The sequence below is a fragment of the Sorex araneus genome, chromosome 8, assembly GCF_027595985.1.
Source record: "Sorex araneus isolate mSorAra2 chromosome 8, mSorAra2.pri, whole genome shotgun sequence".
Lineage (NCBI taxonomy): Eukaryota > Metazoa > Chordata > Mammalia > Eulipotyphla > Soricidae > Sorex > Sorex araneus.
The window spans coordinates 9,452,495-9,475,230 of record NC_073309.1 but is presented as its reverse complement, the minus strand read 5'-3'; the positions used below and the strand labels follow the sequence as shown (position 1 = coordinate 9,475,230).

The 22,736-nt window shown below is 50.4% G+C and overlaps 2 protein-coding genes across 4 annotated transcripts; one reads left to right on the top strand and one right to left on the bottom strand.

Moving 5' to 3' along the window:
• Positions 1-200: 200 nt before the first annotated feature.
• On the top strand, positions 201-22,115 carry TXNL4B (thioredoxin like 4B). Of its 3 annotated transcripts, none has more exons than XM_055145675.1 (4): positions 201-525; positions 2,631-2,784; positions 4,655-4,806; positions 20,312-22,115. In XM_055145675.1, the coding sequence occupies exons 2-4, from the start codon at positions 2,653-2,655 to the stop codon at positions 20,394-20,396; spliced, it is 369 nt and encodes a 122-aa protein (XP_055001650.1). In that variant the 5' UTR covers positions 201-525; positions 2,631-2,652; the 3' UTR covers positions 20,397-22,115. The 3 variants fall into 3 exon arrangements, with proteins under 3 accessions (XP_055001650.1, XP_055001649.1, XP_004600612.1); XM_055145674.1 differs by lacking the exon at positions 20,312-22,115 and adding an exon at positions 5,266-5,393; XM_004600555.2 differs by lacking the exon at positions 20,312-22,115 and adding an exon at positions 6,523-6,987 and having other exon boundaries at positions 205-525.
• On the bottom strand, positions 8,060-11,388 carry LOC101541302 (haptoglobin). The gene is made up of 5 exons (XM_004600887.2): positions 11,361-11,388; positions 10,559-10,641; positions 10,249-10,347; positions 9,801-9,875; positions 8,060-9,070 (listed from the first exon to the last, which is right to left on the bottom strand). The coding sequence occupies exons 1-5, from the start codon at positions 11,363-11,365 to the stop codon at positions 8,292-8,294; spliced, it is 1,041 nt and encodes a 346-aa protein (XP_004600944.1). The 5' UTR covers positions 11,366-11,388; the 3' UTR covers positions 8,060-8,291.
• Positions 22,116-22,736: the final 621 nt, after the last annotated feature.

Below are 22,736 nucleotides of genomic sequence, written 5' to 3'. Positions count from 1 at the left end.
GAAGGGGGGGAAGGGGGGGAGGGAGGGAGGGAGGAAGGGAGGGAGGGAGAGAGGGAGAGAGATCCGCCATGTTTAATAAGGGCGGAAGCGGCTCTATGGCTTCCGGTCAGAGCCGATCGATGACAGGAGGCTCTTCCTCCTATTGGCTGTCGCGGGGCGCAGCCCGTCTCGTCATCTACTGAGCCGGTGCCTCTTCTTTTTCCGTTTCCGGCCCCGTTAGTGAGTGTTGCTAGGCGACCGCCTGAGGGTTCCCTGGGAATCTGGAACCTGCAGGATTGGGTCGAGGGAAGGCACTGCGGAGTGCGCGTGAGGGGCGCCGACGGCTCTCCGAGCAGGGACTGACCCAGTCGGTGTCGCCTTCCGCTGCAGCGCTGGCCCCGGGAGACCCGCCCCGGGCTCCTGTCTCCGTCGGTCGGGGGTTCGTGGATGTTGGGGGAGCAGGACGCGGCCGTCTGAGGCGCGGAGAGCTCCGCGCGACGCCCCGGGCCCTGAGGAGAGACGGAACCACCCGGGTGTTCTTTGCGGGTGACTTGGGTGACGTGGGGGCGAGGGAGGGAGCCCCGAGAGGAGCCCGGGCGGTGCGTGGGACGCGAGGGGGGATCAGGACCCCGCGGGCTTTCCGGGGCCGTCGTCTTCGCCGCAGAGAAGCGTCAGCGGAGCAGTGAAGGGCCATGGTTTCCCTCTCGTGGGGTGGTTGGTGCCTCAGTTTCTCCATCTCCAGCGAGCTCAGTGTTTGCGTCTCCGAGGAGTTGGTTTTCCTGCTCCTGAGCAGCTCCGGGCGTGGTGGTTAGGCGGCTTGTCGGTGACACGGTCTCCTGAAACACCCCTCACCGGGCTGCACGCACACCCCAGTCTGCGCAGGCGGCCCCCGGCAGGGCTCTGCGGTGTTTCCTTCCAGTTGTTTCTTTTTCCTCGCACATACGTGTGTGTGAATTGCAGCTCACCCCTGGGCCCACAGCTGGCGGCTTTTGCAACTTTTTTTCCCTGATGAGATCAGTGTATGCGGAATGGAATGCTCAGCTCCAACTCGGGATTTCCGGGTGCCGTGTAACTGTGCCGTCCTTAGGTCACCGAGTCCCTACTCGTGGCTGCTGTTTCCTCACTGTTGTAACGGATGGGTCCCCTCTGCCCCTGCTTCATTGCGCTCTTCTGCCTGCCTCGTTTCTAAGAATCCGGGCTCACCTGTGAACACATAGCTCAAGTATATTTCCATTTTATTTCTCAACAAGCTTTGCTTTTCCATCTTCCCGCAGAGAGTCTGAATGCCTCTGCCACCATCATTGACTCTGTTGGCATTGTTTAATTTTTGTCAGCTAGGTGGACTTTTTTTTCTTTTGGGGTCACACCCGGCGATGCACAGGAGTCACTCCTGGCTCATGCACTCAGGAATCATCCCTGGCAGTGCTCAGGGGACCATATGGGATGCTGGGATTCAAACCCAGGTTGGCCGCATGCAAGGCAAACGCCCTACCCACTGTGCTATCACTCCAGCCCCTAATTTTTAAATATATCTGTTATTTGCTTTCCTTGGCTTACTCAACTTCCCAAATATATTCATGGTTCATTTGTACCTCTTTCGAGTTGGCAGCCTGTGCCATAGACGTTTTCTCCCTCTTTTTCCTCCCCTCATGACCGTGTCTTTATCAGTAACATACAGAAGTGAAGGACGGTTTTGTTTTGCTCTTGCTTGGTTGGTTAGGTCTACCAGGGGCCAGGGTGATGAGGACTTAAATATGTGTGTTTACTTCCTTCTGTTGTGCCAGAGATTGAACCCAGGATTTCCCCCTTTAGCTGTCCTCACTGAGGCTGGCCTGTTGGCGGGGAATGAGGCTTGGTGGTACAGCACTTGCCTTGCTCCCCTCACTGTGTGGTCCGCGCTGCCCCTGGCATGTGGTTCTCCTATACCCTCTGTGATGACAGTCTCTTCCAGCTCCCCTATCCAAGGATATCTATAGCCTGCAGGGGCCCCGACTGCCACAGTAGGCTATCTTTTGGGTAAAAGAGGGAGAAAACACATAAAGTAATATGTGTATTTACTTGCGAGCGCATAACGAACGCTGGAAGAAGCGTGGGAAACAAATAGAACTCAGGACGTGGCTTGAGGAAAGGGGTAGGAACTCAAGTTGACAGAGATTTGTCATAGTGTATCTTTTGGGGGATGGTCACAGCCAGTGGTGGTTGGGGGTACTCAGGGCTTTGCTTGCTTCCCAGGGGTCAAGCCTGGGCCTCCTGGCCAGAGCATGCACACAGCCCGCTGAACTGTGTTTTTGGCCTCAGGATATTTGTCTCTGTTGCCTCTTTGTAAACTATATAAATACATACTTTGATATTTTTCCGCTGTGCTGGAGCAATAGTACAGTGGGTAGGGCATTTGCCTTGCATGCAGCCGACCTAGGTTCGATTCCTTCGCCCCTCTCGGAGAGGCCAGCAAGTTACCGAGAGTATCTCGCCTGCTCGGCTGAGCCTGGCAAAATACACGTTGCATATTCAATATGACAGTAATAAGTCTCACAATGGAGATGTTACTGGTGCCCACTTGAGGAAATCGATGAGGAATGGGATGATAGTGACAGTGATTTTTTTAAATTCAGATTCATATAATCAGTCTCAAAACATGGACTTTATTTCAGGACAGCAAGTCTTTACTTCAAGATGAGCTTCCTTTTGCCCAAACTGACTAGCAAAAAGGAAGTTGACCAGGCAATAAAATGCACTGCAGAGAAGGTATTGGTGCTCAGGTTTGGGAGAGATGAGGATCCTGTCTGTCTGCAACTGGATGATATTGTAAGTAACTTTTTTTTAATCCAGTTTTTTCTGAATGTCTATATTCTTAAACATGTACAAAGAGTATGAAAGGGAACAGAGAGGGATTGATCCAGGCTTCCCCTGTGCAGACCCCGCGCTTCAGCCCTTTGAGCATCTCACGAGCCCTCTGAACATTATCCAAAGTCCCCATCAGCGAGATAGTGAGACCGACTCTTGTCGAGCAGGGAAATCAGTGTGAAGCAGGCAGGTGATCCCTACACACTCCGCCATGAGTTGCAGAGCTGGGGTGTGGACTACGGGGATGGTTATGGACTTCGTTAATGATGCTGGGCCCGGGGGCTGCCTCTTAACTTCCCAGGGCATCTTCCCACTCTGGCCTGTTTATAAGAGAGAGAAACTAGGGGCCGGAGAGATAGTACAATGAGGAGGGCACTCGGGGACTGGAGCGATAGTAACAGCAGGTAGGGCATTTGCCTTGAACGTGGTCAACCCAGGTTCGATCCCAGACATCCCATATGGTCCCCCGAGCACCTCCAGGAGTCATTTCTGAGTGCAGAACCAGGAGTAACCCTTGTGCATCGCCAGGTGTGACCCCAAAAACAAAAAACAAAAGAAGAAGAAAAACTGAGTAGGGCACTTGCCTTGCTGCAGCCAACCCCAGTTCAGTCCTCGGCACCTGAGCCCACCAGGAATGATTCCTGAGTACAGAGCCAGGAGTAACTCCTGAGCACTGCCAGGTGTGGCCCCCCAAACCAAGTAATCACTGTCACTGTCATCCCATTGCTCATTGATTTGTTCAAGTAACGTCTCATTGTGAGACTTATTGTTACTGCCTTTGGCATATCCAGTACGCCACATTGAATACGCGAAGGAATCAAACCCAGGTCGGCCGCGTGAAAGGCGAACACCCTACCGCTATCGCTCCGGCCCCCCAAACCAAAAGTAATAATAATAATAATGGAGAGAGTCTAAGTCCACAAGCACTATGTGGATCAAAATATGAGTATTTATATTTATTGTGATTAAAAAATGGGTGCCTGATGCGTTAACCTGGGGTGGAGGGAGGTGAGAAGGTTGTGCCCCTCCGAGGTAGGGGAGGGGTCAAGAGACAGCCAGGCCACCTGGGTTAGTATCTGGCCTGCCTGCCTGCCGGCTGCCTCATTAAGGGAGATCATCTCCTCTGGCTGTGGTTTTCCTGTCTGCAAAATAGGGACTAGAATTGTGCATGCCCATAGGAATGTTTGCTCTGCTATTATTAACAAAATTGTCTTGGAGAGGACTGCAAGAAAAGACAGTTGAGGAAATTTCCATTTCTGTATTAATTATTTCTGACTTTTGGTTTTTGCTTAAATGCACTTGGATTTTATGGACCCATATAGCGTTTTGATTGAGGCTGGGTTGGTTTGGTTTGTGCTCTGTGCTCTGGACTCAGGTGCGAGGCCTTTAGTCTAGCGCCAAGCCACATTGCCAACTTCAGACATTCCTCTAGACCAAAATAGCAAAGAAAATCAGGGTCAGAGCGATTTTAGTACAGTGGGTAAGGCACTTGCCTTGCACATGGCCAATCGGGGTCAGTCTCCAGCATCCTATTTAGTCCTGAGCACCACCAGAGTGACTCCCAAGTGCAGAGCCAGGAATGACCCCTGAGCATCACAGGTGCAACCCCAAAACAAACCAAAAAGAAAGGAAAGAAATGAATTGGCACAGTTGTTCAGGGCACACATACATCTGCCAACAGGGAATCGAACTCTGAACCAAGACCACATGGGACCCAGATGTGCCAGGGTCTGGACCAATATAGCGTTTTCAAGCATAGCTCTGAATTCTGTTTCACAGTAGACATGTCCACCCTCCCTCCATTGTCAACTGCTTCTGTCTCCCTTTGCAGCTCGCTAAAACCGCCGCTGACCTGAGTAAAATGGCCACCATCTACCTAGTAGACGTGGACCGAACTCCAGTGTACACACACTACTTTGACATCAGTTATATTCCCTCCACGGTGTTCTTCTTCAACGGGCAGCACATGAAAGTCGATTATGGGTAAGTTACAATGAAGTTATTGCTCCTTAAGCTTTCAGTTCACTTTTCATTAACTTTTCATTATTGGCATGGCATGGTATCCTCTTTGTTACTGTTTGATGCTCCCTCTCTCTCCGTGTGTTTGTTTGGGGGCCACACCCTGCTGAGGACTGCACCTGGCTTTCCCCCGCGCGGAGCATGTGCTCCTGTTCCTTGAGCCGTCCCTCGCTGCCCTCTCTAATTTTTTATATGAAATTTGGCTAAGAAATGAGGGTTTTGGGTTTAGTGGGGAATGTGTTTTTTCCTACTTAAGTGTGAAAGAGAGTTAAGATTTGTAATGCTCAAACCATCCTTCAGTTCAAAACGTACAGAGCAACTTTGAAAAGATTTCCCAGGATTTTCCTTTTTTGTTATTGCTTGTTTGTTTTTGGGTTTGGGGCCACACCATGCAATGCTCAGGGATTACCTCTGGCTCTACAGTGCTCGGGGGACCATATGGGACGCTGCGGATGGAACAGCTATGTGCAAAACAAGTGCCCTACCTGCTGTACTCTCTCTCTCCGGCCCCTAATATGTTTCAAGTGTTGGGGTTTTTTTTTTTTTTTTTCTTTTTGGGTCACACCCAGCGATGCTCAGGGGTTACTCCTGGCTCTGCACTCAGGAATTACTCCTGGCGGTGCTTGGGGGACCATATGGGATGCCGGGGATCGAACCCGGGTCGGCCGCGTGCAAGGCAAACGCCCTACCCGCTGTGCTATCGCTCCGGCCCGTGTTGGGGTTTTTTTAAGTAATTTTCAAGTGACTTGTTTTCCTAGCTTAGAGTTGGTTTTACTGTTAATTAGTTACAGTTGTTTTTAGGAACAATTTATGACACAAATGTAATACCTTAAAAATGTATAAGATTTTTTAATCCAGCTATTGTATTTCCAAAAATTTACCTGAAGTAAACAATCATGAAAGAGGGAAAATTGGCTATACTTTCATTCATGCCACCATTATGACGTTTAGAATGTAAGATATTGACAGAAAATTATTAGATATCAAGTCACTGTGATGTTGTACATTTTTAATGACTGCAAGAAAACGTAGTATAGGACACTTGAAAAGAGTACATTAAAAAAATTGTGATGGTTTCCATTTTTTGTGAAAAAGATACACACTTAAAACTGAAAGCATGGCCACTTCTCACTGGTAATTAATTTTAAAAATATAGATATTTTTTAATTTTATAAACATGCTTGAAATAGTAAAAAATACCACTCAAAAGTTGAAGCATTAGTATGGTGAGTGGGGTGCTTGTCGTGAGGGCTGACCTAGATTTGATACTTGGAACCCCATACGGGTCCCCGAGCCCCAACAGGAGGGATCCCTGAGCACTGCCAGCTGTGACCCATAAAACAAACCCAAAATTGTAGAAGTAAGTAGAACTCCGAGACATGTAGACTGTGCACAGCCCCCAGCCCCCGGGAACTGTACTCGGCAGTGACCGGAAAAGGCACAAAAATGGGCTTTGAAGCAGAAGCTTTTTCCATTCCATTTTTTTTTTTTAAGCCTAGCCCTGGTTATTGTCAGATATGACACGGGCCCCATAATCACAGCGGAAAAGTCAGCATCAGGCTTGGTGTCTAAAGTCTCACTGACCAGAGCACGGCTGCTGCCCCAGTGTCAGAGCCGGCCGTTTCCGGCAGCAGGAGGCGTGCTGAGAACAGTGGTTTCTCTTCTGTGTATGCTCCTCAGGTCTCCAGATCACACCAAGTTTGTGGGAAGTTTCAAAACCAAACAAGATTTCATAGATTTGATTGAAGTAATTTACCGAGGAGCAATGAGAGGGAAACTTATTGTCCAAAGTCCGATTGATCCCAAGAATATCCCCAAGTACGATCTTCTCTATCAAGACATTTAGCACCTTCACTGATGGCAGAGTTGACGGGAAGGTGCCTGTGGAAGCCGCTCCTAAATGCCGCCGGCCTGGGCGCTGGCGGCCTGTGGCAATGTGCCCAGTGCCCCCTCGAGGGAGAAGTGGACTGATACGGAAAACAGGCCCGAGGCGGAAGGCTGGGCCAGCTGAGTGGGGCCCCGCACTGCAGCGCTCCCGGTGCAGACCGTGGGCAGCAGGTCAGTCTCTGTTTGCTTGTCTGTAGGCCCTAAAACAGAGGCCTCCGCAGCAGGATTATCTGATACACAAATAAACGGGAAAGTTGATTCTTGTTGTTGATGTTTGTATTGTTTGGGGGCCACACCTGCCGTTGCTCGGGGCTCCATCCTGGTGGGCTCGGAGGACCATAAGGGATGCCAGGGATTGAGCCCGGATCAGCCATGTGCAAGACAGAAGTCTTACCCGCTGTATCGTCTCTCCTGCCCCAGAAACGTTGATGGTTACGGGAGCAAGAAGGTCTCCCGTCCACCCCAGACGCCCCACACTCCTACGTGCCCCGCCTGTCCCTCACTCAACTCACCTCCAGTTCTTACCACCCCATTTCTGCTGACATAAGCAGTTCTCAGCTGAGAGCAGGCAAGTGTGTTTTATCTTGAGATCCTCATGGCACAGACTTAAAACCGAGTCCTGGTTTATTCAGTTTATAAGTTTTTATCCTCTCGGAACCCCCAGGAGGAAGGCCCTGATCTGTGGGGTGGACGGCAGCAGGTAATCCAGGCTTCTCTCAGCACCCCAGTATGCGAAGGCAGGGGCTTCGACGGGGCCTGCAGAAGCTTCCAGGGGAGAGGCCAGAGGCTGATGGGAGAAGCCCCCAGAGGAGAGAGGCAGCGGCTGATGGGAGAAGCCCCCGGGGAGAGACCAGAGGCTGATGGGAGAAGCCACAGGGAGAGGCAGCAGCTGATGGCCATAGCACTTAAGGCACTTGGCAAGTTCATGAGAGCCACATTGTGACCCTTGCTGGCCCTTTTCCCCATCTTGCTTGGTTTCTGTCCCGTGTGTTGTCTGTGCTATGAAGTTGCCTCTTCCCACCGGGCCTGCACCCTTTCTCTTGATTCACTTCAAGAGGCAAATGGCTGTAGGGAAGAGCCCAGACCTGGGGCCCGGGGGTTAGCTGGGCTGCCCACTGTCTTGTGTGACAGGTACCTCACTTCTGGGAGTGTTTCTTTGTGCCTAAAACTAGGAATGGCAGGATCATGCTGGGCATTCCCCTGTGCTGGATGCCAGTCAGCTCAGTTCTGGGCACATGCCCAGGGCATTGCTCAGTTGCTTGGTCAAACCAACTGTGAGGATAGGAAAGATCCAAGACAAAAGTCAGTACCAAATGAGTCCAAAGAAAGCGCTTTATTATGATTGTACTCATTGTTTGGGTTTGGAGGGTCACATCTGTTGGTACTCCCAGCTCTGTGCTTAGTACTCACTTCCAGTGATGCTTAGGGGACCGTGTGGTGCGTGCACTCAGCCCCAGATAGGGCAGGGGCCCCCATTACCTGCACATGTCATACCTCACTTCCACCTTGGGTGCCCTCCTGGCATGAAGTACTACCGGCTGGGGCAAACTGCCAACCTTGACCTAGCCCTCAGCCATGGTTTCCCGGACCCAGTCCAGGATGGAGGTCACCTTCACGTATACCCCGTACTCGGCCACCTGACAGCTCTTATCGAAGCTCAGGATGCCGGCGGCGTACCAGGTATCTTCCTCCAGGTCATGGACGGCGAAGGCGCTGCCCGCATCACCATAGCAGGTGTCTTCCTGGTACCGGGACATGCCGGCGCAGAAGGTGTGCTCATTCAGTATGGGCTGGACCCCAACAGGGCTCTTGGAAGCCTTCTTGGCAGGCTCGGTGCTGCCCTCGTAGTGCTCCACACAGTCCTTCTGGTCTGCCACAGGCAGCATGACGTACTTGAGCAGCTCTGTAAACCTGAAGTTGGCATTCCGCCCCCAGCCAGATACGTAGCCCACGCGCCCCACTTGGGCGTAGTCCTGAGAAGGGAGGCAGATGGGCATCACTCTCTCATTGATGGGCACCTTCTCTTTGAGTTTGATGAGCCCGATGTCCACGTTGGCGGGGTCGGGGTGGAAAACCACTTTCTCCACCTGTACTTGCTGCCCCCGGCCCAGGTAGAGTCTCAGCGTGGGCGCAATGTCTTTCGCCGCCGTCCCTTCGGGGTGGCCCAGGAGGAGATTCTTGACCGTGGTCAGCAGCCACTGCTCGTGGATCAGCGTGGCCCCCGAGGTGAGGTTGTGGTGCGAGACCATCTTGGCCTGCCAGGGAAAGCTGCCCTTGGCGTCCACTGAGCCACCCAGGATCCGCTGCACCTGCGTCACGGGATTCTTTGGCTTCCCACACACTGCGGAGGAGAGCAGCCCGTGAGCCTCAGCCACGCTGCCTTTGCTCGTGAGGCCCGTGGCCAGCTCTGCCCTCACACCTGCTCCTCCTGTGCCAGCCCTCACCGTTGGAAAGAAACAGGCGGGCCAGGTTTCCGGATGCTGGCTGCTAGCCCCCATAAGCCTCCAAACGGGCCATGCCCCCGAGGCCTGACCCCAGTTCCTGGAATGCGCTAGAAGGATGAGGGGCTGTCGCATTCACCCTCCCTGGATATCAGCTGGAAGCTGGCTCTCTGGCAGCCTCGCCTTAAGACTCAACTTCACAGATATCACAGCGCTTGGAAGCGGGCTAGCTGCTCGCCACCCCGGAAGCAGACAGGGGCCAGGGTCCTCCCGCTCCAAGCGGAGAGGGCAGCAGGCGGCCACTGTCACCAGCCCCGGCCCTCTGGGTAGTCTCTCTCCTAAGGGCGTGGGCTGCTTCCCTGTATGTGCAGCCTGCTGAGCCCGGCCTGGGCTCCCCGAGCAACTGTCTGCACTCCGGGGCCCAAGCCTCAGGGAATGCGCACCCCCAAATGAGCAAGATCTTGGTGGGCTCCCCCAACGCCTCATAGTCACTGCTCACGTCTGCTCAGCCACTCGAGCTTGCCCTGGACCTCACCTGGCTCTGGCGTGCTCAGAAGACACCAAGAAGGTGCGTCTGGAGCAGCGCGGCCCCCGTGGCCTCCCCTGCGCGCACGCTGCCCACCCGCCTACCTGCTTCACACTCGGGGAGCTGCTCTCCAAGCTCCTCGCTGACCCAGCGCTTCTCGCTGTCGAGGGTGTACACTCCTGAAACGGAAGGGGAGAGTTGGACCCGGAGACCCAGAGGACGCGGCGCAGGGGCACTGAAGGCCAGTGCCAGGGGCCGGTGGTGGGCAGGGGCAGGCAGGGCGGGTGGGTGTCATCCTGATTTGGGGGCCACCCCCCACCCCTCAGGAGCGACATGAGAATGACAGTAGCCTCCGTGCCACGCCCTGTCCTTGCTCCTTCCACCACATCCCTTTAGCCTGTCAGTCTCGGAGATGCGCCATTAATCACAGGCAGGGCTTGAAGCTGAGAAGTACTAGTTTGCTCAGAGAGACAAGGTCCTGGTGACGAAACTGACTCGGATTCTCCTAGCTCTGAGGAGAGCAGGAAGCCGGCTGCAGGCAGGGTGTCTCACCTCCTCCATTGCGCAGCCGGTAGTGCTTCTGGCACCGGTAGCGCACCTGGTGCTCCACGTAGCCGTTTGCAATCGGAGGGGGCTTCGGGCAGCTGTCATCTGCAGGGGGACGAAGCAGGGTGACAAGGGTTCTCCTTTGGGAATTGCCCCACTGACCGGTGGAGGTGAGGCATGAGGAAGGCCCTCTGCACCCAGCCTCCCTCCGCCCAGCAGAGGCCAAGCGCTCCCGAGGGGCAAGATGAGAAGCAGGTGTGGCTCTCCTGGGGGGGCCCAGGGGTCAGCAGTGCTGTTCTGTACAGCTCCGACCCACCTGCAGCATCTGTGACCTCGTTGCCCACGTCCAGAGCAAACAGTTGTCCCCAGAGAAGGAGGGCGATCACAGCTCCCAGGGCACTGCAGAGAGGAGACGGGAAGGAGCACAGGGTCACACACTACTCACATACATGTACACGTATGTGCACACATGCTTATACACATGCGCATGCATACAGGCACGCACAATCACACACACACACTCACACTGCTCCCATCAGGCCATTGAAAAGAAACAAGAACTAGTGACCTGCAAGAACCAGAAACTTTTCCACCCACCCACCACGTTCCTGATCTATAGCTTCCCAGCCGGCCCAGTTCCAGCAAGTTCCATCCTCCTGGGAATTCTGCAGAAGTACCAGGGAACAACTAGCAGGAAGGGAAGACGAGGGGTGAGCCCGCGGTCACAGAGCCCGCCTCCCGCAGGCCCCTCAACCCAGGACACAGTCAGAACAGGAGTGAGATGGGAGCGGGAGGGCTCCGGGCTCGAGTCTCTCTGTACTTTGGGAATTTTCCATACAGAGTTGAAGCATAACATTGAAAACCATTAGAGTTGAGCCTCTGTTTGGGAACTCACTGCCTTGCAGGGTTGGTATCTCCCACCGGCAAGTACCTGGCAGGCTTAACACAGCTGACTTACATTAACCCTTTGATGCTCTGTCGAGTGCCCATTTGCCCCACCCCCACCCCCCTGTGTGCCCCGCAGGTTTCTCTTTTTCCCTGGGCGTCATGTGGAGAAAGGATGGAGGCAGGGTCAGAGGAGATCAGGAGGAAGGAGAGAGGCACGAGGGCAGACTCACCTCATCTTGGCCTGGCCTGAGTGTGACGGGCAGTGCTGTGGGAGGCCCAGCCTGTGCTTTTATGCCCTCCTGGCTTCCCCAGCACCCCCCCCCTCCCGCTCCACATACACACACCCCGATTTTGTAATCCCTGTGTCTACACAGTTTGTTCTTGCTCAAACTGGGCATTTTCCAACAACAAAACCACAAACAACATCCCTGATAAGAGACCGGCTCTTGCTTCACGCCAAGTTTCCCTGGCTATGCTTTCAGGAGGCCCGGGGGAGCCTGGCACCCACTTCATGGCCGAGGGGAGCTGCCCGGGAGTTCCCGTAATCAGCGGCCATCAGGAGGGCCAGTCTCTTAGTTTTGGAGCATTTTCAGCACTTCCCCCCGCCAAAAAAAAAAGGGGGGGGATTTGGGTTATTTCAACCCCCTCCCAAACTCCTGTGCCCTGGCTGAAATGTGGTGCTGAAGAAAACATTTCCTCTTCACTGCTATTTCCCGTGTTGACATCTCCCTGTTGCTTAAGAGAGTTCAACCTGAAATCAAGATTTATTTATTGTGCCTCTCTGGATACTCTTGGCAGAAAGTCACCCCAGTGGGTACTTGAGCCACATGCAGACTAACGTTGGGATGATACAGAGAGGTTTTTGCTTGTTCTCAGCACAGAGTCGACAAGCATCCTGCAGCCTCACAGACTGCAAAGGGACCCAGAGTCAGAGACAGAGGGTCTTTGGCATTTCAGTGTGATGCAAAGACATAAGTGTCAACACTATTGTGAACTATGTTACCTCAATACTAACACATTTTATTTTATTTTGATGACAGTGGTTTAGAAGAGTGTAATGTTTTAGGAATATAATGTGACACCCATCTCCATAATGTGGTGTGCCAGTATCTCTTCTTATTATCCGTAAGCCCTGGGTGCTGGTCGCCTCAGTCAGTGGTCAGAGTCTGAGGGTTTGTTTTCATGGGACATTGCCTCCTCCCTCACTTCCTTACTCTTTGTAGAAATACACCATGAGTGAGTGAAATCATCTGGTATTTGTTATCTTCTGACTTACTTTGCTTAATTTGATTTCCTTTGATTTCTACCCCTTATAGCAAAATTCAAGCTTTTGTCATTTTTATTGCTGAGTAGTATTCCATTGTGTATAGATACCTCAGCTTTTTAATCCACTTATCTGTTGTTGGGGCACAGGAGTTGTTTCCAAATCTTGACTACAAAAAATAGTGTCACAATAAGCATATATGTACATATATATTTTGAATTAACTATTCATGTTCTTTGGAGAGTAGATATCAAGAACTGTAATCATTGGGTCATATGGTAGTTCTATTTTTAATTTGTTTTTGTTTGGGGACCACTCCTGGAAGTGCTTGAAGGACCATGTGGGTGCTATTGATTGAACCCAGGCTTCCTACATGCAAAAAGCATACTCTCAGCCCATTGATCTGTCTCTCTGTTCCATAGTGTTCAGTTTTTGAGAAGTCTTTGTACTGTTTTGCTGAGAGGCCCACCCAGTCTGAGTCCAGCAGGTTCCATCCAGGAGGCAATTCACAGTAGCCGCAAGAGACAATCAGTCCAAGTCCTTTCAACAGAATGGTACACAGTGTGGCACAGAGATGCAGCCAACTATGATCTACATGTCTAGAAAGTCACGTGCCTCATGCTGCAACATGAATAAATATTGAAAACGTTATGCTAAGTAAAAGAGACCAGAACCAAAACAACAAATATTCTATGATTTAACTTTTATAAGAAAAATCTTTAAAAGGGCCAGAGAGATAGAAGAGAGGTTGAGATCCTCGCCCCTCACGCTGCTGATGCCAGCTCAATTCTGGGCACTACATGTGGCCCCTGAGACCCATCAGGGCCCAAGCACAAAGCCAAGAGTAAGCCCTGAGCTAATCCTAGCCTGCTGTGTGGTCTGTTTCATTGGACTCTGTTGCATGAAGTGATGTCAGTCAGTCAGTCCAAGGCACAGAGATAAGACACTCGAGAGGAATGTAGAGAGCATGGAGGCTCAAGGCATCAATCTGGCTCATGACCAAGAGTGATTGCCAGAGGCATCCTTTTATTCTATTTTTTTATCATTATTTTATCATTATTTTATTCTATTTTTTTTATCCTAATGACTTCATCATAGAGAAAGAATCACTAACAAGTTATAGGATGAGCATTCGTCAAAAGAACATCAGGGTATACATTGTCTTGTCAAAGTTATAGGATGAGCATTCGTCAAAAGAACATCAGGGTATACATTGTCTTGTCAAAGTTATGTTGTAATGATTAAGACGTCAGAGGAAGATATGGAGCTGGACACGTAGGTTCTATAGATCACGTCTCCCACGTTCTTGTAGTTGGTTACACAAAATACAAAGAGAAGCTCCGTACTATACTTGAAGGTCAAGCCAGATGAAGGATGTGTAAGAGAGGGGAAAATTGCTGCTTTGTACTGCCCAGATAATGTATGACCAGGCGAGCGTATGAAAGCACGGTCTACTTTCCCAGATCATCTGGACTCACAAGTTTTAGCTTGCCCACTTAACTCAAAATGGGGCCTCGGTTCTGCTTTCTGCTTGCAGGGCAGCGTCCAGAGGCTCATCCTAGTGTCCTGCCTTGGCACCAGCAGGACTCCATTTAACTTCAGACAGTTCTGGGGCCAGAGGAGATAGCTCGAAGTTATCTACAAAGCATGCACAGGGGGCCGGAGCGATAGCACAGCGGGTAGGGCATTTGCCTTGCATGTGGCCGACCCGGGTTCGATCCCCGGCATCCCATATGGTCCCCCAAGCACAGCCAGGAGTAATTCCTGAGTGCAAAGCCAGGAGTAACCCCTGAGCATTGCTGGGTGTGACCCAAAAAGCCAAAAAAAAAAAAAAGCATGCACACAAACACAAAGCTTTGTCTACAGGAAGCCCAGGTTTGATTCACCTCATGGGCTCCTGAGCACCACCAGAGCACTATAATGGGAGTATTCCTGAGCACTGCTGGGTGTGGTGTGTGGTTCAAAACAATGAAAAGGAAAGTAGAAGGAGGCTGGTGTGATAGTACAGCAAGTAGGACTTTTTTGCCTTGCACTCAGCTGACCCAGATTCGATCCCTGGCACCACATATGGTCCCCTGAGCACAGAGTCTAGAGCAAGGCCTGAGCCAGCCATGACCCCAAAACAAGCAGACAAAAAAGTAGCAGTGCTTTTTATTATTCTTTTTAGGTAAAGTCAATATTTTTTTTAAATTTTTTTATTAAGTCACCATGTGGAAAGTTACAAAGCTTTCAGGTTTAAATCTCAGTTATACAATGTTCGAATACCCATCCCTTCACCAGTGCACATATTCCACCACCAAGAATCCCAGTATAGCTCCACCCCGCACCCCCACACCCCTAACCCCCCCTCGCCCCTAGCCTCCCACCCTTAGCCCCCCCGCCTGTGTAACTAATAAATTTCATTTTACTTTCAACTTTCATAAAGTCAATATTTTTACTAAAACTTATAAGAGAGATGGGGCCAGAATGATTGTACAGCTGGTAAGGCATTTGCCTTGCATGCAGTCAACCCGGGTTTGATACTCAGCACCCCCTATGGTCCCCTGAGCACCTCTAGGGGCTCTGAGCACTGCCAGGTGTGGCCTCAAAACAAACAAATATGTAGATACATAGATATATATATAAAAGGAGGGACAGGAGAGGAGAGAGAGAGAGGGGGGGGGAGGGGACCCATAATGTCAAAGAAGAGACGTCTGCATCCGTGCAGCGACCCCAGAGCACAGCTTCTTTGTGTTTGTGGCCCTAGAGTTGTTCAGAGGCTTTAGCTTCTTCAGTTGGTAGTTCTTGGACCATCCAACGGTGCCAGCGTGACCACGTGGCACTCGGGCCAGTCTGTGGCACTGGCAGGGCTGCCCCAGCGGTGCTGGGCAGGAGGGGCTGTGGAGTAGATCGCACTTCTTTTTTTTTTTTTATAATTTATTTATTTTTAATTAGAGAATCACCGTGAGGGTACAGTTACAGATTTATACACTTTTGTGCTTATACTTCCCTCATACAAAGTTCGGGAACCCATCCCTTCACCAGTGCCCATTCTCCACCACCCGTAAACCCAGCGTCCCTCCCACCCTCCCCAATCCCATCTCCCCCCCACCCCACCCTGCCACTGTGGCAGGGCATTCCCTTCTGTTCTCTCTCTCTAATTAGCTGTTGTGATTTGCAATAAAGGTGTTGAGTGGCCGCTGTGCTCAGTCTCTAGCCCTCATTCAGCCCGCAACTCCCTTCCCCCACATGGCCTTCGACTACAATGTAGTTGGTGATCGCTTCTCTGAGTTGCCCTTTCCCCGGAACGTGAGGCCAGCCTCTAAGCCATGGGGTCAACCTCCTGGTACTTATTTCTACAGTTCTTGGGTGTTAGTCTCCCACTCTGATATTCTATATACCATAGATGAGTGCAGTCTTTCTATGTCTGTCTCTCTCTTTCTGACTCATTTCACTCAGCATGAAACTTTTCATGCCCATCCACTTAACTACAAAATTCTTGACTTCCTTTTTTCTAACAGCTGCATAGTATTCCATTGTATAGATGTACCAAAGTTTCCTCAACCAGTCATCCATTTTGGGGCATTCGGGTTTTTTCCAGATTCTGGCTATTGTAAACAGTGCTGCGATGAACATACATGTGCAGATGTTGTTTCGATTGTACTTTTTTGCCTCTCTGGGATATATTCCCAGCAGTGGTATTGCTGGGTCAAATGGGAATTCAATATCTAATTTTTTTAGAATCGTCCAAATTGTTTTCCAGAAGGGCTGAACCAGTCGGCATTCCCACCAGCAGTGAAGAAGGGTCCCTTTCTCCCCACATCCTCTCCAACAGCGGTTGCTTTTGTTCTTTTGGATGTGTGCTAGTCTCTGTGGTGTGAGGTGGTATCTCATGGTTGTTTTGATCTGCATCTCTCTGATGATTAGTGATGCAGAGCACTTTTTCATGTGCCTTTTGGCCATTCGTATTTCTTCCTTGGTAAAGTTTCTGTTCATTTCTTCGCCCCATTTTTTGATGGGGTTGGATGTTTTCTTCTTGTAGAGTTCAACCAGTGCTTTATATACCATTGATATCAACCCCTTATCTGATGGGTATTGTGTAAATATCCTTTCCCATTCTGTGGATAGTCTTTGTATTCTGGTCACTGTATCTCTTGCGGTGCAGAAGCTTTTTAGTTTAATGTAGTCCCATCTGTTGATCTCTGTTTTTACTAGATTGCTTAGTTCCGTGTCACCTTTGAAGATACCTTTATCTTCAATATCGTGGAGGGTTTTGCCGTAGATCGCACTTCTTGAGAGACATTCTCATCCGTCACTTAGGTGTCTGCTAACTAGGCTCAGCTCTTTATAGCCAAATGGAGTTTTTCCTCTTCGGCTGCTGGCAGAAATACCTCTGGACTTAATTACTAAAATACCGGAATTCTAAAACCGCGCGGCCATGCAACATCATATGCTCTTCGTTATCAGCAATAGAAAACAAATGATCTAAAGATGCCTTTTCGACAGGTCTGATTGTTGGGGGAAAAACTCCAAATAATAATTGGGTTTTTTGTCAAAAATTGAATGCAATCAAAATAAAGAGAGTAAAGTCACAATCATCTGCCACACAGGCAGTGTGGGAGTGGGAGGGGGTTCTTGGTGGTGGAACATGTGCAATGGTGAAGGGATGGGTGTTTGGTCACTGTATGACTGAGACTTAATCCTGAAAGCGTTGTAACTGTTCTCACGGTGATTCAATAAATAAAATAAAATAAATTTTTTAAATGGGCTATTTTCTCTTAAGTTCTGTTTTTAATGCCAAACAAATTTAGGTTTCTTATGTTTTTCCATTGACCAAAATTATTAAATTGCCTTATTAATCTTTTGGAATTCTTACCCAAAAAAAAAAAGTATCTTGGTCCAAAACTTCTCAAGACATACCAACTTTCTTTTGGTTAGTGGGGTTTCTTTGTTGTTGTTTGTTTTTATTTTGGGAGACCACAGCAATGATGCTCAGGGCTTATTCCTGGCTCTGCACTCAGATATCACTCCTGGTGGTCTTGGAGCACCACATGGGAAGCCAGGGATTGAACCTGGGTTGGCCACGTGCAAGGCAAATGCACTACCTGCTGTACTATTGCCCCGGCACCTTGATTAATATTTTCATGGCTTATCTTTATTCACTGTGTAATTGGCACTACCCACCCCAAGGGACCCAGCCCCGGCAGCCGACCTCCACTACCCAACCACCTCCACGTTCCAGGCTGCTTTCCACATGCTCAGGCCAAGCCTCACGCATGAGTGAACATATTCCTAGATACATCATCACATAGGGAAATATTTATTTATATATATATATGCATCTCGGAGAGCCCGGCAAGCTACCGAGAGTATCCTGCCCACACAGAAGAGCCTGGCAAGCTCCCCCTGGCATACTCAATTGGCCAAATACAGTAACAATAACAGGTCTCATTCCCCTAACCCTGAAAAGAGCCTCCAGTTGTTGGGAAAGACGAGTAAGGAGAGGCTGCTAAAATCTCAGGGCTGGGATGAATGGAGAGGTTATTGGCACCCGCTCAAGTAAATTGATGAACAACAGGATGATAGTGATACAGTGATTTTTGGCTTGGAGGAATGCCCAGCAGTGCTCAGGGCTTACTTCTAGGTGGGGCTCAGGAGACGAGATCTGTGCTGAGACTCAACCCAGAGTCAGCTAGGAACAGCAACACCTTACCCGGGGAGTGTTTCTCTAGCCCCTTTCTCAATGTTTCTGTGTTATCCTGTATTAGATGATATTTTTTTTACACACTTGTGTCAGGGTCCTGGCCATTAGACCCCGGCAAACTGGAGTATGATCCCCCAGCCACCGGACTTACTCCCTATAGGAGAGGGAGTGGGAAGGGAAGAAGCCTCTGCCCTGCCCCCCTGCGCACCGCGGCCACCCTATCGCCGCCATCGAGAAAGAACCACGCAAAGAGGGGAGAGTTGGAGGTCAACACAACTCTCATTTTATTGAGCTCACATACCAATATTTAAAGAAGAAATTTTAGGGAGGAGTGGGTGGGATGGACACCTGGTTATCAGCTCTGAAGAAAACATTTTGCTAGGCCCTTTACAGATGTTAATTGATGATTTATGTTCCCTCCTTCCAAGGCCGGGTATGCTTAGCTCAGACAAGCGGTGACTTTCAAGTTTTATCCCACTATCTCCTCGACCAGGGAGCCCTTCTGGGTGGAGTGCTGGCACAGGGCCTTGGGGCCCTGTTTGAAGAGAGCCTGTTTCTGTCTCTAAGGACAGGGGATTTGGCCAGGGCCTCAGACTGGCTGCTGAGACCCCAACACACTTGTATTATTTTTCTGGTGCTTATCCCGAAGATTTAAGGATACTGTCTCTCCAGCCCAAGAACCACTGACATATTTCATCAAATTTAATGTACTGTGAGCTATCGGAAAACTCTGCTAATTAAATGATTCAAAGCTGGAGAGGCATCTCAACTTCAGAGAGGGTAAAAATGGGAAAATGATCCTCTCTGAACTAATGGAAAACTGCGTTCTTGGGGGCATAAGCAGCTGTCAGGTGAGAAAATTAAACACATTTTTTTTTCAGTGAGATGAAACAAAATTGTTCCTGTTGTCCCACCTCTCTGAAGGCACCTCCTTTCCCTTCAGTCGTGTGACCCGGGGTGCCCGGAGACCCCGCTGTGCCGGAACGTGCACGCTGCTTCCCAGCACTACTCCCGGCTGCCGGCAAATCTCAAACACTGGGCCCCGGGCCGGCGCACAGGCTGATGTTTTAACTATGTCAGGGGCCTCACGCTGGGCAAGCGAGCAAAGGCCACAGGGTCCGTGGCTGGGAAGAACATTAGGAAATAGACCAGGGAAAGCACCTGACACCGTGTTTTAAGAACAGTGGCTGCTGGTGCCAACGAGGCCCTGATCCACCCCTGGTCCGAGGGCAGATCTCTCTAGAAGGAATGGTGTCCATCTCAAGCTCTGCTCTTGAGATGTCAGTGCAAGAAATCAGAGTCACAGAATCACGGCTCCAGAAAATCCTATGAAATTAGGGCCAGAGAGTTTAAAGAAGGGAGCGCAGGCTGGAGCGATAATACAGTGGGGAGAGTGTGTGCCTTCCACCCAGCCGACCCAGTTTGACACCCCCAGAATCCCATATGGTCCCCCAAGCTCACCAAAAAGGATCCCTGAGTGTAGAGCCAGGAACAAGCCCTGATCACACCAGGTATAGCCCCCAAACCAAAAGAATTACTAAATAAGGTAACTGAGCACATATTTTGCATGCAGGAAGCCTGGGTTTCACCCCTGACTACACAGGTGCTGCTGGGAGAGACCCCTGCACACTGCCAGGTGTGGCCCATGCTGCCTCCCCCTCCCCAAATCAGTGCAGAAGTCATCCTGCCCCCAGAGAAAGCAGCAGAGTTACCACGTCACGCTCCTCTCTGGGCAAACACCACGGCTCACGGCTGCAGCCTTCTGGGTTCTCGCGATGTTTGTGTCTGAGACACGGTGAGGAGGTGGGAGACGTATTCCTCCCGACACTTAGACAGCCACTGGCCGGAAGCAGGATCTCAAGCAGTGACTGTCGGGAGGACGGGGAAAGGCTCTTGTCATAGGCCTGAGCGCACACTTAAACGCTCCTATGCACTCTGTAAACACGAGGCATGTCTGTGCAAATGCAGAAACATGTGCGTGAATAGTCACAGTAAATATAGGTGATGTCAGGGTCTCAAAGCTAGTGAGATTCTCACCTAACTGCCACCATTTCTGTCAGGGTCCCAGACTTGGGCTCCAGTTTCCACTCCGTGAGGGCAGATGTCACTAGGTCCACTCATAGGCTCAGCGCCCAGGAGAATGGCCAAGCCCAAATGGTCAGCCAGTTTCTGAAAACACGCAGGCCTGAAGGCAACATGAAATGTCAGTACAAGACACCTTCCAGTCTTCACAGGCCTCCTCGATGGGGTTGTGCTGACCCAGGCAACGTTTTGCCCCTCCGAGCCCAAGTTTTTCCTGGGCCCACCATATCCTTCTAGTGACTTGAGGGACCTCGGGGGAGACACCAGATTGATTGCCTGCCCTCGGGAACACCTGTCCACGACACACTTCCCGAATCAACCTTTCCACCCCCAGGAAAGCTCTTCAGATGCCAGGAGTCCACATGCTGCTTGTCTGCTCTGGCCCGAAGGCCTTGTCCTTTGGAGTCTCGCCCTGTGCTGTTGCCCAAGTGTTTCACAAACCCGCCGTGTGCCAACTCCAGGTCATTCCCTCCCGGCTCCCACATTTCCTGATGCAGGTGGCAAGCCACTCACTCCATTCCGTGTGTGACCGCAAAGTGCCTCCGGGAATTTTCCCAGCTGGGAATTCCCAGGGTCATCCCTGGAGATCAGGCGGATAATGCCATAGTCCCAGCACATTCCTCATGGAGAGAGTCTGGCATGTGTGTCAGACATGAAGGAAGCAGGTAACATGTTTTCCAGATACATGCAAGATTGCACTGGACCTCTCTGACTTCTCTAATAGGCTGGAAAAAGAAAATTGACTAAATGGAGAGAAAATCCCCGTGAACATCAAATCAAGCACATAGAGGTTTATTTTCTTTTAAAAAGGTGGGGAAGTTTAATGTCCTGTAATTAACATGGCTATGATATGTGCAATTCCCCGCCCGCCTTTCCTGCCACACATCTCTTTTTTGTGAGCAATATACCAATTTTCGTTTGCAATAAACCTTGAAAAATATCAGAAGAAAAAAAGGTGGAGAAGTCAATGACAAGAGCTGGTTTTGACAGTTCTGTGAAGCTCTCTCCAGCATTGGGGCCTGTGGGCTGACAGATTCAGAGGCTGCCAGAGTTCCAGCAATCAGACCTGTTTCCAGCAGCAGACTGCCCAGGAGCTGCACACAGTACTTTTACATAGTTGAGTATATGTCCATTGAGTAGAATTTGATTATTTATACACACACTGCTGGCAATGGAGATAGATGTAGTCTTCGAGAATATAGCACGTGGGGCCTTTGATAAAACTATTGGCCAGATCACCTTGAATTTGATGGTCTTAGATTTCAAAAGACTAAAGAAAGATACAGTGACTGATTGTACAAGGCACTTTTTTTTTTTTGCTTTTTTTTTTTGGGTCACACCTGGCGATGCACAGGGGTTACTCCTGGTTCTGCACTCAGGAATCACTCCTGGCCATGCTCAGGGGACCATATGGGATGCTGGGAATCGAACCCGGGTCTCCCGAGTGCAAGGCAAATGCCCTACCCACTGTGCTATTGCTCCAGCCCCTGTACAAGTCACTTTTAAGACAATGGAATCTCTACTGAAGGCTAGATAGTAGAAAATCAGGTCTAATCATAGAATCATGGCATCACAGAAACCTGTTCTCATTTTTATTTTTATTTATTTATTCTTTTTGGGTCACACCCAGCATTGCACAGGGGTTACTCCTGGCTCTGCACTCAGGAATTACTCCTGGTGGTGCTCAGGGGACCATATGGGATGCTGGGAATCGAACCCGGGTCGGCTGCTTGCAAGACAAATGCCCTACCCGCTGTGCTAACGCTCCAGCCCCCTGTTCTCATTTTTAGAAGACAGAGGTGGTGAGATACTGAATAATGAAGTGTCCTAACATTTACCTCTTCCTTCAAAATGATTCATCCAATACGAATAGGCAGAAAGACTGGTATAGAAAACCTGAAAAGGGGGCTGGAGCTATAGCACAGCGGGGAGGGCGTTTGCCTTGCACTCGGCCAACCCGGGTTCGATCCCCAGCATCCCATATGGTCCCCCGAGAACTGCCCTGAGTAATTCCTGAGTGCAGAGCCAGGAGTAACCCCTGTCCATCACCAGGTGTGATCCAAAAAGAAAAAGAAAACCTGAAAAAGTGCGTCAGAATTACAAGTCCCAAGGTGGGCTCTGGAAAGCTACTGTTATTCTTTCAGCTTCTCTGCGTGTTTGAATTTCCCATGAGAAAGATTGGAGGAGGGCGGGAACGTGGCTCAGAGGGGGAAACTGGAGTGGACTTTAATTTGATTCCTGCAGTTCCTGGTTCTCTGAGCCTCAAGGGCTGCTGCAGTGCCTGGCGAGAACGCGGTGGGTTCAGACAGCCACATTCGATGGTGGTATCGTCAGGCAGCTGAACAGACTTGTCACTTAGAGGTTTGGAATCACGGGCCCGCCATCAGCAGTCTTCCCTCCTGACTCAGAGTTCATTCCATACTCCAGCAACGTCCCCTCTCAGAGGCCCCCCGGAGTCCCCAGTCAGTGCCCAGATAACACTCAGCCGTCTAGGGCCAGTCCTTGAATAATGTCATTTCATTCCAGGTTGTTTTATTACAAGGGGGGCACTGTAGCACTGTCGTCCCATTGTTCATC